The following is an 18183-nucleotide window of genomic DNA, read 5'->3' on the forward strand; positions in this document are numbered from 1 at the left end:
TACAAAGAGGTTAGAGAGAAAGCGGAATAGGTGTTCTAGGCCACTTGTTATAGAGGAACAGTTTTCTTTTAATCATTACCGTAAAGAAGATAACGACTGACCAAATGGCGGGAAAAAAATGAAAACCAAAGTTTTCGCTATGCCGGACTGAAATGATATTGTATTTCCTGAAGTGGCTTAAATTTCTTGCTGTGGTGGCTCGCAGTAACTGCCCTAATTACGGGCGTTGTTGTGAATCCCAGAGCTCTGCGGGGTTTTTAGTGCAGCAAACCAATATCCAAACCACTAGCGCACATAAGGCCTGCCACGGGTGAGCCCGAAGCATCAAATGATCCGGCTAAATTTCCTTCCAGTTTCCGCGCACAACGCTCAGAAAATGTGCTCTGAGTAGCCCTTTCCGCGTCGCGTGGTGGTGGTGGTAGTGGTTTTATTAAAAATAATGGTAAAAAGGAAGGAAAAGATTTTTGCTAGCCCCGGCATCTGCCATCGATACTGAAGCACCTGAGCTGGGGCAGCGCAAATAAAGGATAGCAGGCAGAATGGAGAAATGAAATGAAAGAGGTGAGGGGACAGGAAGAGAGGATAGGGGGAGAAGTAATATGTACAAACTATTTACACAATAAGAAATGTGTCCAGGTTGTGCGCGTGTTTAGTTCATTTTAGAGGAATTAAATCACACACGCGCACAGCACCGTGATGGTTAAAACTGGAGTGGGGCGTCCAGTTATTAATCGTTCAAGGTAGAACTCGCGGAGCGTTCGGTCACTGCGTGCAACTACCTGACGGAGAACAGACGGGATGTCAAGCCCGTGTGTTCGAGGAATGCACAGAGGCTCACCAATGTTCGCTCACGAGTGCACGCACTGCCCTGCGGCCACAATAGCGTCTTGATGGAGTGCGTCGCGTTTGTGAAGCATGAAAAACTGCGGTACGAAGCGTGTTGATGTGCGGGGCACTCGTCGATTACTATCCATTTCCAACTGTATAGTACCCGAAGAGATTATATGCCAAACCTCCGTAGTGGATCGGCTCGGAGAGAAAATTTGCCAGTTTTGTATTTTTATCTTGATTTCTTGAACTGTATAGTGAAGTAGATTGCATTGCAATGCTAGCCATAAGGTTTCTTCCTTTTCTTTGACAAAGCGAATGCTTAGCAATTTAGAAACTGGAAAAAAAAATGGAATATTAGCGAATGATGTTCCGGTTGCACAAGTTCCGAGTTTGACAAATACTACCGCTTTTAAGAACAGCCGGACAATACGAAGTTCTTACAGAGGCACCGCCCAGAGTAGAACTTATTTAGCACCAATCACGTGACCTGCATTCTTCCAAAACATGCTGCGCTGTGAATTCTCAAATACCGCCGTAAAGACTAGCGCTCGCGATTTTCAATGATACTCCACCATATATACATAACAAACCAGTGCCTGTAGTGAGCACGGTCGTCGTTGCCGTAGGCGGGCATTCATGAGTGTAATATGATGGGGGGGGGGGGGGGGGCGAGGCTCTGCTTCTGGAGGCAGGTGGACGGTGCAGGGAACCCCGCCGCGCACACGTATCCTCTTCCTAACGAATCTTCTCAGCAGCTGCCACCACCGCCGCCAGCCCATCGATCCACCAGCCGATCCAGGTTCATTAAAATTCACGCTATAGCGCGGCCCTCGGAACAGTTTAATACCTCATCCGAGGAGTTTCCAGGCCTGCGTGCCCGAGTATGGATGAGCTACACAGTGCGCTTCTCAGGAACGTAGAGCGGAGCTGCACGCTGCAAAGACTTCGGAGGCGTACAGACAGAGCTGTCAGATGGGTAGAGAGCTGGCGAATATTGGCGCGCGAGGCTCGTGCCTTCCTTTTCTAGCGTTCGTTCTTTCGCGCTGCTTTTATTTGGTTTCTTCTCTAGCAGTGATTCTTCCGCTACTTTGTGCGCGTTGCCACTTTCAGGCTCAAGGGGGCCGATGCAGCTAAACGCGTTTTGTCTTTCCTTCTTCTATAATTAGCCCCGGTGTCAACCGGTGTGTAATCCAAATACGCAATTCTTATCCGAAGTCGCTAGTCTCCGAGCTGTCTCATTGGTTATACATGTATCGAACTACGCCCGTGACGTCACCGACTATGCTGCGGAAATTGTACCGCATTATCTATCGTAAGATGCGTATGTGTACACGATGCATGAGTTGCCAGCTTCTCTAGTCTCTCGATGTTTTCTCGTCCTCTCTTCCGCGCACCGGAAAGGTTAAAATTTTATCGCGCTTTCATTCGTCACTCTGAAACGAGTTTGGGTTGCGAAAGTCCTGTTTGGCCTTCGCGAATTTGTGCTCCCTTTCGTGGCGGCTAGCCCCGAAGAAATACTTGGTTAAGCCTGTCCGCGTGATGATCGGAAATCTTATATATATATATATATATATATATATATATATATATATATATATATATATATATATATATATATATATATATATATATATATATATATATATATATATATATATATATATATATATATATATATATATATATATATATATATATAAAGTAATACATGGAGCTTTAAGCAGCACAGCCCTTGGCGGGCGCTCGAAAATCTTTCAGCATTGGCTTCATGGTTTATCAGGACATAGATATACGATATGAAAATAAACCCATTACCAACTTTTTCAAGAAAACAAACCGGCCAGCTGTGACTACGTAAACCAGCGGTGGAACCCAACTCAAATGTAACCTCATTTGACTCGGGGACGCTTTCTCAGAACTGTGGCCAAGCGTTTTTATTGATTTAATTGGGTTTCATTATGGGAAAATTTCACAACTGGACGAAAAACAATATCGATGTGCTTATCCCTCCTTATATCGCCAACCTCTGATGTCCTAAGTCAACCTCCCGGTGCCAGCAAAAATGCACAAATGCTCGCCAGAAAGATGCAAATGTTGCGGCGATAACCGTCGCCCTGCGTCACGAAAGGATGTCCGGAGCCTATGGGGACCTTGTTCTATTTATTTCAAACCGGTCTGATATTTGACCTTACTTGTAGATGTTGTAAGCATGCAGGCGCATGTTGTTCCCGGTGGAGTAAAATTGAAAACTCAGAAGCAAGGAATCTTTGATGGGGGGGAATTCGGATGGACTCAAAGTCAAGCAATGCAGGGCATACCTGATGGTGATGATATTCGTTCCTCCAAGTATGTAGGATGAAAGCAATGCACTCCTTCAGGTTGACAAGGTCGCTCAAGTCGTCAAGCCTCGCGCTACACCTCCCCACTTGGTATAGCGCGAGTAGTACTTAAACACGCAGACCGACACCTTGGCGCAACATCCTACCTGCATGCCTTACACTCAATTGTGGTATATGGTCTTGATGGGCGTAAGCACTTTCGTTTTGTATACAAGAATCTAGCTATCAAGCCTGAATGCGTGAAAATCCCAGATTTTTCAGTTTCTCTATCGAGAAGAATTTAAAGGGCCGGTTAAAAACTCCTGAGCCACAAAGATTACTGTGATAGGCAAGCTCTTCCAGAACTCCTGGCACCCATGTGGGTAATGCTGCACTGGGGGAATTTTTTCTTTTTTTTCAGGAATTCTGAGGGGTGTAATTTGTCGCAAAGGAAATTTTTACTAACTTTTCGTACCATTTTAGAAATAGAAAACTTCAATTTCTTTAGATTGCGGAGTTTTCAAGAAACTGCAGGAACAAAAGCCTGATATAAAGATTTTTAGGTCTAATTGAGATGATTTTCGGTTAAGGCTTGAAATGTCCATAACCCTATATGCTTCACAGGAGTGAGGAGTAGGGTTCTTTCTCTCTTTTTTTTCCTACGTTCTTTTCATTCGGGGTGTCTCAGCTACACTGCAAGCCCTATGTCCAACCATACGGCGGCGCAGAAATGTACGACTAGGAATGTAATGCGTTTTTTGAGAACTTTACTCGCTTCCTTGGACGGCACCCGTTGAATCGTTTTCGAGGACCTACTTGACACTTCCGTAGAGAGGAAAACCTGCCCCCCTCCCCCCCCCCCCCCCCCCCCCTGATCTACTTTGTGCAGTGCGTGTGACGTGAAGACAATGCCATACCTTTTATGCCGACTCAGTTAAGTGACAAGGTGAGGTCGATTACTGAGGCGCATGGAGGATACATTGCTTGGGAAGTTGCAACCGACCCGAGCGGCTGCCCAGATGTGACAAGTGCGAGCTAGTGGCGCCTTTATTGCAGTACGAGTCGCAGCAAACCGCTCAGTCATAAGTACTGGGTAAGTCAAGTAGCTTCACCAGTCAGAACGTCAAGAGGTGCCTTTACTGATCGTTCCGGCCACGTGAATAGTCCGCAGTTTTCAAAAGTAAGTTCATGTCATTTGCCGACTAAGTCCCTGATACGATCATTCTTCGAGTTGAGTTTTGCGCGCTGAAGATATTACCTTACTCGAAAACCTGGCTGATTCGACCCATGTCCAAAATTCACTTGGTCGCAAGCTAGGAACGAACGCCTTAACTACTCTACAAGCTGTAACGACGAGAAGAATCTGAAGGAATCGATTATATGGGAGAACAAAAACCTGACAGAGAAACAGTTTCCAAGACGCACTGCCAAGCAAAGAGAACAATTGAAGTATCCTAACAAAGGAAGCGGCGCAACAAATACTACCAGCCATCGCTCGCTGAGATTTCGAAACCCCCACCGCAGATGGCGCTGACAGCAGGCCGAATTGTGCGTCCTCGTTGAGAGCTTAAACTTGATCGGCCACATCTCTCCTACTGTTTATTTCAGCCCGGCCTCTCATGGGACTTGGGTGATGGCAGGCAGCTAGACACGTCACTGAGCGAGCAGCTGTTCCTGTCTTCGGGTATTCGAGAGGAAAATACCCTCCCTGAGATCAAAGCGCTGCCGTTGAGCGCCATTGACATCTTCCGAGATGAAAGCGAAGAAGGCGCAGTTTCTATCAAAAAGGCAAATGCGGAACAAAGCGTATGCAACAATGAAGCACTCGATGCAACTGGTCAAGTTCCTGCACCTTTTGAATGTTTTACTGCTGTCAAGATGCGCCCAGAGATTGCGGCATTTTCTTCAGGCTACGAGGTTGAGGGACAACTTCTAGTCATGGCGGTTGCATTTTAATCGAGACGAAATTTTAAAAAATGGTCATGTGCGGGAATTTTAGTGTTTGTTAAAGACCCCCAGTTCATCGCAATTGATACGGAGCTTTCCATTTCTGCGTACCTGACAGCCACCCTTTCGGCTCTGGCAAGTAAACTCTGTTGATTAATTAACGGCTAAACTCTCAAGGCAATCAAAAAAGCTAATTCATTAATTACTCAAGTCTCAGGACAAATACTGAAGGGTCGAGATATACTCTGCAGCAGCAGGCGTATCTACAAACGCCGAGGTGCGCAAGAGACCGATAACTTGTCCTCAATGATTTCTGTCACTGTTACGTCTTGCGAACTTTTTCCGAAATGGTCACTGCGTTTATGCAACCGCACTGACGCAAAGCAAGTCACTGCAGTAGTGTATTTCACAGCCAGAGCGTTAGGACGGCTATGACGCCGAAAACTCTCCGGCGTCAGCGTCGCCGTCTGTGCAAGCCGCGACAGGTGGCGTTTAGAGGGAGTTCCCCTTCCCCTCCTACCTGCCACCTTCCATATGTTGTAACACCGGCCAGAAGAAAACGCCGGCTCTAATTCCATATCGGCTATAATGAAACACTGGCTATAATAAAAAAGCCGGCTAGAATAAAATACTGGCTATATGAAAAAGCCACCTAGAACAAAACGCCACCTCTAATCACACAGCGTCTATAAATAAACATTTGATATAACAAAAATTCCCGGCCGCGGCGGTCGATTTTCGGTGGAGGTGAAATGCTATGTCAGTGCACGTTAAAGAACCCCAGGCGGTCGAAATTTCTGAAGCCCTTCACTACGGCGTCCGTCATAGCCTGAGTCACTTTGGGACGTTAAACACCCTTAAACCATAAACCATAACAAAAATTCGACTGAAAGAGGACACTGCATATAATGAAACACTGGCTATAAGAAAAAGCCGGCAAGAATGACACCCCGGCTAACAATAAACATCGACGATAGCTATTTGGTAAGGGCACTTCAGTGACAACTGAGAGAAATTGGGTTCTAGTGATGATAGTGTTAGAAGTAGATACAGGTAGCGGTAGCGGTAGAGAGAAAAAGAATAAACTTTATTTGCTCTATAAACTGAGTTCGTGCTTCAGGCTGCAGAACGATAGCGCGAATTATGAGGAAGAAGATAGAAAATAATGCGTCGCCTTGCCCCCACATGGATTCATTTGTTCGCCCCTCAATTTGTCAATAATGAGTATCATTCTTATCCCGGGTTTTGTGAGAACATCTGTCTGTAAAGAGAGAAGTTGATGCTGCCTACCAGAGGCTGTGTTGAAAAGTCATAAATGGGTCAAAATAAGCACATATTCCAGAATGCCCGCAGGCTATGCTTCATCATATCTGACGCACATGAGTGTTCCAACTTTTCTCGCGCTTTTCACGCACGCTTCATGAGCATTTCGAAGCGCGGCCAGTATAAGCAGATCATAGTAATTGGCGCGCCATCATTAGCATAAACTGAGCAGCTCCTTACACGAACCAGCCAAGCGTGGGCCCACAGCTGCTGGAGCAGTCCGTACGCCTGAGGCGGGACTCACCGGCAAATCAAATTCACCGCGAGCAGTACATCGGTACCACGAAGCAGGGTGCATTATTAATATCCGGCAATCGATGCAAACTCGTCGTCAGACGAAGCCGACGATGCTCGCAAGGCGGAAGCTCTTCGATCATTGCATTCGCCACTTGTTCCCTCTGTGTGGACCGTTCGGAAGCACCGACTACGGCCAAGAAATTTGTCAGCGCAAGCAAGGCAGACAGGCGTGCGGCACAAAGAACAAGTAAGCTAAGCGACCGGAGCACGAAGAGAAAAGTCTGCTCCAGGCGGCTTAAATAAAAGCAGGATCGCATGATAAGCGGATACCGAGCGCGCGGGCGACAGACAACAGACGGCGCTCGTGCTGCCGCGTACGCCCACCTAGGGAGAACCGCTTGCGTAAGTCCACACGCAAAACAGCGGGTCGCGCTGAAACAAAAGGGTTTTAGTGAGGTTCGTTTTTGGGGACAGGGGCGGCCCCTATCGGCGAGGGGGGGCGAAAGAGACAACAGCCTGGGAGTGCGCCATGTGTGCTGGGCGCTGTCTTTTGTCTGGGCCGGACGCTCGTCGGCGGGACTCGTCATAAATCAGGACTGCATGCGTCTCCCTGCGCCCAGAGCCGGCGGGCGGGAGACCCCGAGGCCCGCTCGGAAGCGGCGCAGGGGGCGCTGGAAGCGGCGAGTCATTTCTCCGGCCGGCTCTCGTGTCAACAGATTAGTCCTTGCCCCGAGGATTGCTTGCACATGCCCCTCGCATTCCCTCGGCCGCGCTTGGATTCGTAGCTTTTCCTTTCTCTCTTTGTTATTTGAGATGCACTCAAGTCCCTTCCTCTGCGCTTTGCGCCTGCGTTTGGCAGCAGCGCGGGACGAACGGCTTGATGACGCCGAAATTTAAATGCATTGTATGGCATGGCTACTTATCAGGCTCTGGGCGTCGCTATCTATTAAGGATAAACCTTTCTTTCTAACTTATAATTGCTACTGAATGCTTTAAACGAGAACGGCTCTATAGGACTGCTGCTCAGGAGAGGAGGAGTTCACTTCAAGAGCATTTTTCCCGTTCTTACCAGCTTGGTCGAAACACATCACAATTCACAATTAAACGTTGTGCCGGGCAAGGTTGTGCCATAACGATTGGAAACACCGCTCGGCAACGGCTTAGTTTTCTTAAAGTACATTCCTCACTCAATATCAATCCACTGTTTTTATTCGGACATTATTAACATTTTATTACACAGCCGTATAGTCGGGCGTGTGAAATTTTAGTACCTTACGTGTCCATCTTTCTTAGACAACAGTGGGTTACTGTAAGGTACTGTTATGAACAGATTGATGGCAATATGTTCATAGCACATTCGCTCCCTCCTTGATTCTTACTCTCACGGCGCGGTGGAGGTGTCAACCGAGATGTAAGGCAGATTCCGAGCTCTTCCTCGCCTCAGGCCTAATTTTTCACGCTCTCAGGTTGCTGTAGTGAAGCAGCAAAACTAAGCAATTTTCTCGAGGCATCAGCGTGGCAGCAAGGTTTAGCGAAGTATTTGATAGAAAAAATGGGGACAGAGCAAGACAGTTACTTAAGTAAGCATATATGCGCAAGCTATTCACAGTGCGTTGCGCTGGAAGAATCGAACTTGTTACTGGGTACGTACATGAGCACCGGTATATCCCACGAATTATATAGTAATTAACTAATTATTAATTTGTTTGTTGGTTTGTTTCCTTCGTTATTTCTTTCCTTGCTTCTTTCTTCATTTCCTTGGTCATTTTTAGGCGATTCAAGATAGAGGCACAATAGGCCTTTCTTATTCCTCCTCGACTTTTCGCGCTTCCAACCCTTAATATAGAGACAAACGTGCCTAGACCAAAATTCTGAGGACCCAGGAGCTTAGTGGACACCTACCCCGGGCCGTGAGGAACTTATGCAGGCAATTAGATAAGGAAGAGACAAAGAGGCACCCTGGTGGAAGGCTCCAGACTGATTTCGACCACCTGGAGATCTTTAACGGACACTGACATCGCACATCACACGGGCGCCTGTTGCGTTCCGCATCAATCGAACTCGGCCTCTGAGTCGCACGCCTCTGGAGTTTTCGCCACAATCCGACTCTATTCCCCTTCGCATCAACCTTTACTCATGAGGTGCAATTTCATAGTGACAGCCCACTTCGAGGCCCGTCAACTTTTTGGTACCTCAAGTCGCTTGCGCTAGGAAACCGTCTACAGTTATTCGCTGCAGCTCGAACGCGCGAAGCGCGCGCTATAACTCTACGCCATTTGCCAGAATGCGAGCACCGCACAGTCTTAAAGTAGTGCTGTTTCAGCAAGCACAAGGCTCCACTCCTTCGATACATTAGGGCGCCTTGGTATATGACAACATCCCCACTGTTATGTTCGAGCGGAAGGCTCTTCTGGGCAGAGCGAAAGCCGCGTCTTTGATTTTTCTTCCTAGGAGCCACTCTATTAATGCGAAAGCTCATCAGCAACGCAGCCGGGCGTCCGGTTTTGTTGTCCAACAGCAGTGGTCCCGAAAACACAGACGACGGCAATGTGGTATCGCATGACGTCAGCAGTAGACCATAAGATTAAGTGGCGTCCATAGACCTGGTGACGCCATTAGCAAAGAAAAATCAAATTTCTTCAGTATATGCGGAGAATTGAACCTAGGACCTTGAGACTGCGAGTCGAGCAAGCAACCCATATACCACAAAATCGCTTTTCTTCTTGGCCAAAAAAGGTGGGCCTAGTGTATGTTTTCCCTACGACTGTTTGCTAATGAGTAGGTGTGTAATTAGAAATGAAGGAGTATTTAAGCAACCTCGTAACAAAACTAACAATGAGGCAATGCTTTCGCAACCAAAGCGCGGAAACAGTATCAAGTGCTCTCCGTATTGTTTCGTCCTTAACCTACCATCTTTCGTTACGTGTTAGCCCAGCCGCGGTGGCTCAGTGGTTAGGGCGCTCGACTACTGATCCGGAGTTCCGGGCTCGAACCCGACCGCGGCGGCTGCGTTTTTATGGAGGAAAAACGCTAAGCCGCCCGTGTGCTGTGCGATGTCAGTGCACGTTAAAGATCCCCAGGTGGTCGAAATTATTCCGGAGCCCTCCACTACGGCACCTCTTCTTCCTTTCTTCTTTCACTTCTTCCTTTACCCCTTCCCTTACGGCGCGGTTCAGGTGTCCAACGATATATGAGACAGATACTGCGCCATTTCCTTTCCCCCAAACAACCAATTATTATTATTATTATTATTCGTTACGCGTTGGCGTACGGAAAGCCCACAGTAAGTTCGCGACGCGCAGTCGCATAAAAAGTCGTCCGCTCACCTCTGTATGTTATTCGATGAAGCTGGCCCGTCAAGACTCGTAGTTCGGAATGGGACAAATCGCCAAGCTGCAAGCAAAGAGAGAGAGAGAGACAGGAAAGCGTACGTAAGTGAACAAGTCATGTGTTGGTATTCACACGGGTAACTATGGTATTTGCCTCCAGAACCGCATATAGAGGACTTGGCTGCCATGTCATCGTGCCGTAGTTATCGTGCAGCATACCTGCTTTCGTGTGACTAAACCCGCATCGTAAATGTATATAAGGAAAAACCGCACCGCTGCAAGAACATAACTGTTTTTGCAGGGGTCTGCGCGTTATTTGGGCACCGTAGTGACTGGTTACCGTGTCGTTCGTTTTAGTACAGTGACTGACCAGCACGCTTTAGCAGACCAGCCATTAACCGCCGTTTTTACGGTGTCAGTAACGACTGTTGTAGCAAGAAAAAATAGAACCAACCAAGTCAGCTAAAATATGTGGTCCCGAAAGAGAAAAATTACGAAGGATGACGTGCTGAGCTAACGTAACTTGAGTAATGTGGGCGGTGCTGCCATATAAGGCAATACAGCTACACATTTAATTATGTAATGTAATATTTCCCATTTGCTACCGGTACAGTACTGCTACAGAGAGCGGGACGTACGCGTGCCAAGTACAACGCAGTGCCGCATAACGGTTATTTTTTAACTCAATGCTGTGCAAGATGCACAAGTACTGAGGATGACATCCTGAGTACCTGAGCGAGTGAAAGAAATCGTGAGAGCGCCAATCATGCAGTCAAGAAGCGATTGAGGTTTGCGCCAAGCCCAGGAAGCCCAGGAATAGTTGGCGTCAGCGCATAGAGCATTTTATAGGTCATACTTTGCAGCCGGGGTGAAGAGTCGACCATAATAACTACCATGTTTCCGTAGAATCTCGCAGAACTCTATATAGTTTTCTCAGAATTACAAATTTATAATATCCCCCTCGAGTTGCGCGGTGTTCTGTATACTGGCGGTCAACAGATGGAACTAGCTGATGAATCTCTAGGAATGGTGGTGGGCATGGAACCAGCCAATGAAGGAGGTCTGATCTGTTAAAACTTCAGCATCAAGTATCAACATTTTTTCACACTCGTCGATTTATGCAAATAAATCTCCAAGATCCACAAATGCATTACGAGGAGGATATAGCAATGAAAGCATTAAAAGGTTAACACAAAATGCAGAAAGCAATGCTGTCTTAAAAGCGTACAATTCTACTTCGTTTACCTTGCAACACGAAAGCTGTTGCCTGAGCTTTCTTCCCAAAACAGTGGCAGTGAAATGAGGACCAAAAAGTATGCACATAACTAACTGCCAGTGTCAAGGCTGGAGCATTATTCAGTTTTTTAACACCACATTAAATTGCTGCAACGCGCAGGCTGCGCTATGCTCACTATACCAGCATGTTTCCGGTTACACTAAGCGCGACTGCAGATGAGATGCTCATCACGTCAGTACCGTTTAGAAATATGGCAGAAATAAAAAAAAAACAGAAAGAAAGAAAACAGGTTACTCTCAATGACATGATCGGGAATGGCTAGGGTATGTCTGTCTTCAAGGGGTAGCGTATTTTTGGTCTTATCGCTCGTAAAAGCAACAGACGTTTGACTTAACTTCTTACTTGAGGGTCCGCACTACTCCTGGCATGCTTCTAGCCTTTACCTCAGCTCACTGCACCTAGTTTACTTCGCAGGCCACGCAACACTTAGCACAACGGTCCACATTTCTGACATGATAGGTGCCGCTAAGTTGCGCTCAGTGAGGAGAGCATGTTCAAATAATGCGGAGAAAATTTAAAAAATTACACTGCAGCCGCTCGCGGCGTCTTCCTCACCTGGAGCAAGATGGAGATCCCGACGAGTCCTTCACTCCTTCGTAGCTCCACTGCTTCGGACATGTTGGCGTAGAGGTCTGAGTTGTAGCCGAAAATCTGCAGCTGCGCAGACAAAATCAAGGCATCCGAACTAATTAGAGCGCTCACGTGTACACGGTTGTTGCCGGAGCGCGAAATTAAGTCACCAAGTACAGCCTGATCTTCAATACAGCACTCAAGCCATGGTGGCATCTATCTCAAGAGACTGCCAATTCGAGAGAAACACGGCATGAGAAACTTCATTGGATTCTCTCCTCGTTAGTGTAATTGGAGAAGTGGGCTCTTATAAGCCCACACTTGCTCCTCACCGAGCATATCGTAACGCTGGATAATCGCCACGGGCTCTTTCTTTGAGGGCGTAATTTTTGCCTTCGGTAACGAGCACGGCCGTATACAAAGACGAAATGGAATGCACAAAAAGGACATATCTGGAGACAGAGCCATCGACGCCGAAAGGCTTGTTGCCTGTGTCCTATATATTGAAATAAGCATGCAGGAGGAGCATAGAAAACGAATAATCTAAGCCCAAACATTTTTCCCTGAAGCGCCAGCGGTTTCTTGCGCCTGGCGGCGTACGAACGATCTCCGATAATCGAAGCCCTGGCGCCCGCGGCAACCGCATCTCGTCGTCACGATGGCGTCGGCGGCGTGCCGACCAAAGCGTCACCGAATCTGCGCGTTCAATAAAACTTGATCCGGCGCGGGGACCGTGGCGCCGATGTGGGGCAGTCCGGTCGGCCAGGCACAAGGCTCGCAGTGCAAGAAGCAAAGAAACCACGGAAGCGGACGTTTAATTGAGAAAACTGTGCTGTTTTCTTCGCTGTTTTAAAAGGCGACGACAGCGACATCACCGTTTCGTCTCAGACAATGCGGTATGACGGGATGTTCAAAGTCCGCCGCTATGGTGGTAGTGAGGGTGAACACTCTCAATATTAGGGTATACATGCTACACAAATAAACTCGAAACTAAATGCGAGCACAGCCGTCGGTTAGCGGTGGCTAAGTTGGTCGTGGGTGCGGATCGGACTTATTTCATGTAATTGTCCTTTCGTTCAACTTTCTGCTGAGTTATCCTAAGTATGAACATGATTAGGCCGGAGACTTCCCAACTTGATGGTCGCCCCCATCAAAAAATAGTTTCCTTATCTATTTCTTGGTTTATATAACTACATACTTCTTTCGTATGTACAACGTGATATGAGTCATGTGTTTCTGAAACCACAACCCATTGCAGTGGATAAGGCGTTTTGAAGCAACTGTAATTCGATGCAGGGGTCGAAAACTTGATTAGCTCAGTCTTCTTGGGTTTATTAAAGAGGCAAAAGAAGACCAGCGCATGGTCGTTTCTGTATATCTATCTCCATCGAAATATTGTCATCGCGGGCAAGAATTAGGCACCGAGAAGCAACGAAGTATTTCATTGGACTGGAGGCAAATGACAGGAACAAATATGTTCTGCGATATGTTGCATGTAAAGAAGTCCAAGTGGTCGGCTGTATTGCACAGATGTGGTCGTCAGCGCCCGCCCCCTTCCATTCCTCCCCCCCCCCCCACCCAGCCACACAATTCCTTATTTCTTAGGTATATCTGTTCATGGATTGCAAGAGGAAAAATTAATGTTCAGTGAACAGTAAACAGAAATATTAGGTTATTTCCCTTCGCTAATACAGCTAGGTTTTCGTCAGCTTAGATCATCCCTTTGAACATGACGCGCAAAGTATGGCGCGATCTAATAACCCCGAGGGTACAGTTTACAGTCGCTCATGCAAGGTGCTATTTATGAACATGACAAGCTATGCTATGAGAAGATGTGTAATATGTTAATGTGTGTTGTCAAATGTTCTGTCTGACGTCCCGAAACTACAAGTGGGATATCAGAAACGCCGCAGTGAAGGGCTCCGGAATCATTTTAAGCATAACGAATTATTTAACGACCTCCGACATCGCACAGCGCACGGGCGTCTTTCGCCGCAGCCTGGATTAGGCCCCGTGACCTCAGGACCAGCAGACTAACGCCAAAAGCTACTGAGCCACGGCGGTGATTACCATGTCAGTTGTTTGCGCCTGATCAAGATTACGAACTCCTACACCAAACCGCTAGCCAAGCTTCGTAGTGTACTTCATACATATCCTTGGAAAAGGCGCCGCAGTAATACATGAACATCATAAAGATGCGTATCATGTCATCATGTGTGCCTCCCATGTGCTTGCTCAAGGTTACCATTCTCTTCGCATTGCGGCTAAGGTAAATTAAAAAGATCGAAATAAAACAAAGTAATTCCATATGCGTGTGCCACTTTCCATATTCATGCCATAACACCTGCGCTATGCCAAAAACTTGGGAGACGCTCAAGTTCCCCTTACGTGTATGACGCGAGAGCGGTAAAGGTTGGTTTGGTTTATGGGTGTTTAACGTCCCAAAGCGACTCAGGCTATGAGAGACGCCGTAGTGAAGGGCTCCGGGAATTTCGACCACCTGGGGTTCTTTAACGTGCACTGACATCGCACAGTACACGGGCCTCTACAATTTCGCCTCCATCGAAATTCGACCGCCGCAGCCGGGATCGAACCCGCGTCTTTCGGGCCAGCTAGCAGCCGAACGCCATAACCACTCAGCCACCGCGGCGGCCTCGCGAGAGCGATAAAGGATCCCTACGCTTCAGGGCCCCCTAGTGCACATTTTTGGAGACATTGAAAGGCTTGGTGCCATCAAAGACTGCTTTATTACACAATATGGTTCATATTAATTGGTGTCACTACTTAGTGTCCTTAATTAACTAAGTGTCCCTGTAATGTAATTCTCCTAATGTGCGGTGTGAGGTGCTCGTACATAGCCAGCACTTCTCGCACTGAACGAACGTTTCGTTCTTTTGTTGTTGTTCTCTTAATGTAAGCGAAACTGCTCTTCTATAGTTGCTACCCTCTCGAACAATCCGGATTTTCTAGTCTCGCCAACGCCGCATTTTCTGCCGAATGGCACTTTGACGCTCTCGCGTTAATAGTACGCCGCCTTTTGAGGTGCCGTGCCTCTAGATTTCGTCCTTTATATGACGGGAGTTTGTGCATGCTAACATCGAGACGGCATATTACACCGCTGCTATCCCCGCGTCATCAGTGCAACCACGGTCACTTTGCTAAAGCACGATCCTTTAACTCAAACCAGAAGATACACAACGAAGTTGGTATCCACACGGTTTCGCAACGTTCTAATGATTTTTTTCCGTTCCACTTACGTCAGCACACACGCGGTCGGTCTGGTGGCAGAGCGATAAGAAAGCGGTCGCAACTGCGCAACCTTCGCGAACGAACAAACCAGAGCCCCACAGGCTACCATACCGGACCAAACGGAGACGCGCTCCGACTACACCCTCGCCCGTGTCAAGAAAATCATTTCATTCGCTCGACCCCTCTCCCCCTTGCGAGCGTCTTATCGAAGGCAGCTTTCTCTTTTGTTTTCCTCGCAGTCCGGCCCCTGCGTTACTACGCCGCTTACAGCGAGGAACCTTTCAAAGGCGCCCTCCTCCAGACAAGTCTGATTGAGGAAAACTCAACAAACCAAAAAGGGGGAAATTTTATAAAGCGAAAACGCAGCTATATAAAGGTGCACGCCTTTGCTTCTGCTGCTGTCGGCCCTGCTGGCGGTGCTACACTACAAACGTCAATAGAAGATTTCACCCGTTGGAAAGGAAACTCGCGAGGAGGCCGCGAAGGGTATAAGACAATGGGGCCTTGAAATCGGCTCCAGCGCGCGCGAGCGCAGCTGCCAAGCTGCGCGGCCGCGATGTGTTTTAAAAAGACGGCCGCTGCGTTCCTCGTGAGAAAGGACGAGGTGGAGCGAGCTAAGGGACGACGGAGAGGAGGAAAGGAACGGAGGAGGCCCTGCGATCGAACTCTGGAAGGGGAGGGGGCTCGTGCTCGCTCTTATTTTGCGAATCCGGGGTGAGAGGACGCAACATGTCAGACGTCTTGAATCGGCGCCAAGAAAACAGGACGCGTCGTTCGCGTCTGCCTTTGTCTCCCCTTTGGAAGCGCGAGAAAAAGAACGACCGTCTCGTCGTCGTCGCCTTCGTCTGGGCGCGTTTCCCGCTCGTTGCCAAACCGTGGGCCGGTCTTGCCCCTCTTCGCGCCACTGGCGGTGTCTGGTGGCGCTGAGAAACACGTTTGCAGCGGCGTGGAGTGTCGCGGGGAGAGCGTTAGGCGATACCCGCAACGTTCGTTTAACAGAGCCCGCACAGTCGGTACTTTCTTTTAAACTTCGAACGGGTCTCTCTCCAGCTCCAGTTCCGGGAAAAGAGTTGATGGGCGCTCCAAGCTCCAGTACGAGTTTTTCATTTCCTCTCCGAATGAGAGGTGAAAGCTTTGGAAACGAGGACAGCTTCTGTTGAGCACCTTTTCATGGCGCACGACAGCGGTGTGCATTTCAGCGCACGGTTTCGCCTGTTATGATGAGCACTGAGGAGACACTAACTGTTAGGACGACTGGGTCGTAGACGGCTGTTTTCCTTTGCTTCGCGGCTGGATTGCGGGCGTCGACTTGACTGGGAAGAGCACAGCAATGATGACCATTTTGTGGCCGGCTTTAAGGAATGACTACCGTCCGGCCCACGGCATCTTAGCCGTAAACACACCAACCGGGAGTAGCGTTGCGACATGAGAAGCCGTGCGCAAAAATGCTACACATCACAGTCGGGATGAAGTAAAAAACTCACTCTCATATCTTCGTTCACAATTTAGAACAGATATTTTGAACGACGCGGAGACCAAAAAAGGAAGTGTGTAAGAGAAAAGCGCACCATGGCCATCAAGCCGTAACACTACCTTCTTGAGGGCACATAACCTGCTATTTCTCTCTTCTTTCTTGATACCAGAGCTCTGTCTCTCACTGCTGTCTTACCAAACCGTCTTCCCGTTTGGCCTTTTTTTTTTAACTATGTCTCGCCTTGTCTGCCTTTTCTCTCTTTTTAGTCGATAGTTGGGAGAAGAGTACGAAGGAGATGCTCTCAGAATGTTCGTTTAACAGAGCCCGCAGTCAGTGCTTTCTTTAAAACTCTTAACGAGTTCCTTCTTCAGCTGCAGTTTCGTGTGCAGTTGATGGGCGCTCCAGCCCACAGGCGCCAGTACACGTCAGCCACACAATGCATGCGGCTTAAAAAGGGAAACGGGGGTATTTGCTCTAATCACTCCTGCTACGCATAAGACCAAAGGAGGTCCGCTTGCTTAAAGGCTCTGTTGATCTCTTACATTGTCATCATTGGACGATTTTTCATCCCGTGCGTTAGAGAACACCATAAGCGACTCCTTGCGGTTCCAAACACCTTCTTTGTCAAAAGCTCCCAGGTCGACTGTGTTGCTGTTCAGTCGGGACAGTACAACTCGAGTTTTGTTTGCAAGGCTCCACGTCTCTGAAAAGCGATTAGTATCATCGTCATAATTTCTTCGGAGCTTTCGAGTGTCAGAGGCGCTCAGAAAGCCTGACATTGCGGCTCGGCAGAAAATACTCTAAACTGGGAACAGTTTTCAAGGAAAGTGCGTTAAGACCGGCCCGTTTCTTTTTCCTTCTGAACAAACTCCCTCTTTCCTTGCTGCTCTTTCTCGCTTTGTATTTCATGCCCATTTTCGCCCACTCATACTCTCACTAACTCACTCTCTCCCACACTCACTCACCAACTAAGTTGTTGGTTCGAGTACTTGTTCACTCACACAGCTTCACTTACGGACTTGCTCACTCCCTGACTTGCACATTCGCTCGCTCGCTGGCTCACTCACTCACTCACTCACTCACTCACTCACTGGCTCAGTCCCTCATTCCCTTGCTCTTTGCCCATTTTCGCCCACTCATACACTCACTAACTCACTCTCTCCCACACCCGCTCACCAACTAAGTTGTTGGTTCGAGTACTTGTTCACTCACACACCTTCACTTACGGACTTGCTCACTCCCTGCACACTCACTCACTCACTCACTCACTCACTCACTCACTCACTGGCTCAGTCCCTCATTCCCTTGCTCTTTGCCCATTTTCGCCCACTCATACGCTCACTAACTCACTCTCTCCCACACTCACTCACCAACTAAGTTGTTGGTTCGAGTACTTGTTCACTCACACACCTTCACTTACGGACTTGCTCACTCCCTGCACACTCACTCACTCACTCACTCACTCACTCACTCACTCACTCACTCACTCACTCACTCACTCACTCACTCACTCACTCACTGGCTCAGTCCCTCATTCCCTTGCTCTTTTTCTCCCTCTCACTCGCTCGGAGCAGTCATGAAGGGAGAGATGTGCAAACAATCTTCGCG

At 48.0% G+C, this 18183-nt stretch overlaps 1 protein-coding gene across 2 annotated transcripts in view; it reads right to left on the reverse strand.

Moving 5' to 3' along the window:
• The window catches only part of LOC144128289 (putative carbonic anhydrase-like protein 2), a 196747-nt gene that overhangs the window by 25753 nt on the left and 152811 nt on the right, over window positions 1–18183 (reverse strand). For both annotated transcript variants that reach the window (XR_013313769.1, XM_077661591.1), the window contains exons 5-6: window positions 11838–11939; window positions 9983–10049 (exon numbers count right to left, since the gene is read on the reverse strand). Coding sequence is in view for 1 of the 2 variants with exons in the window: in XM_077661591.1 (XP_077517717.1) it covers window positions 9983–10049; window positions 11838–11939 (169 nt within the window). In the remaining variant the exon portion in view is untranslated. The remainder of the gene's footprint in view (window positions 1–9982; window positions 10050–11837; window positions 11940–18183) is intronic.

This window comes from Amblyomma americanum, chromosome 4, assembly GCF_052857255.1.
Source record: "Amblyomma americanum isolate KBUSLIRL-KWMA chromosome 4, ASM5285725v1, whole genome shotgun sequence".
NCBI lineage: Eukaryota > Metazoa > Arthropoda > Arachnida > Ixodida > Ixodidae > Amblyomma > Amblyomma americanum.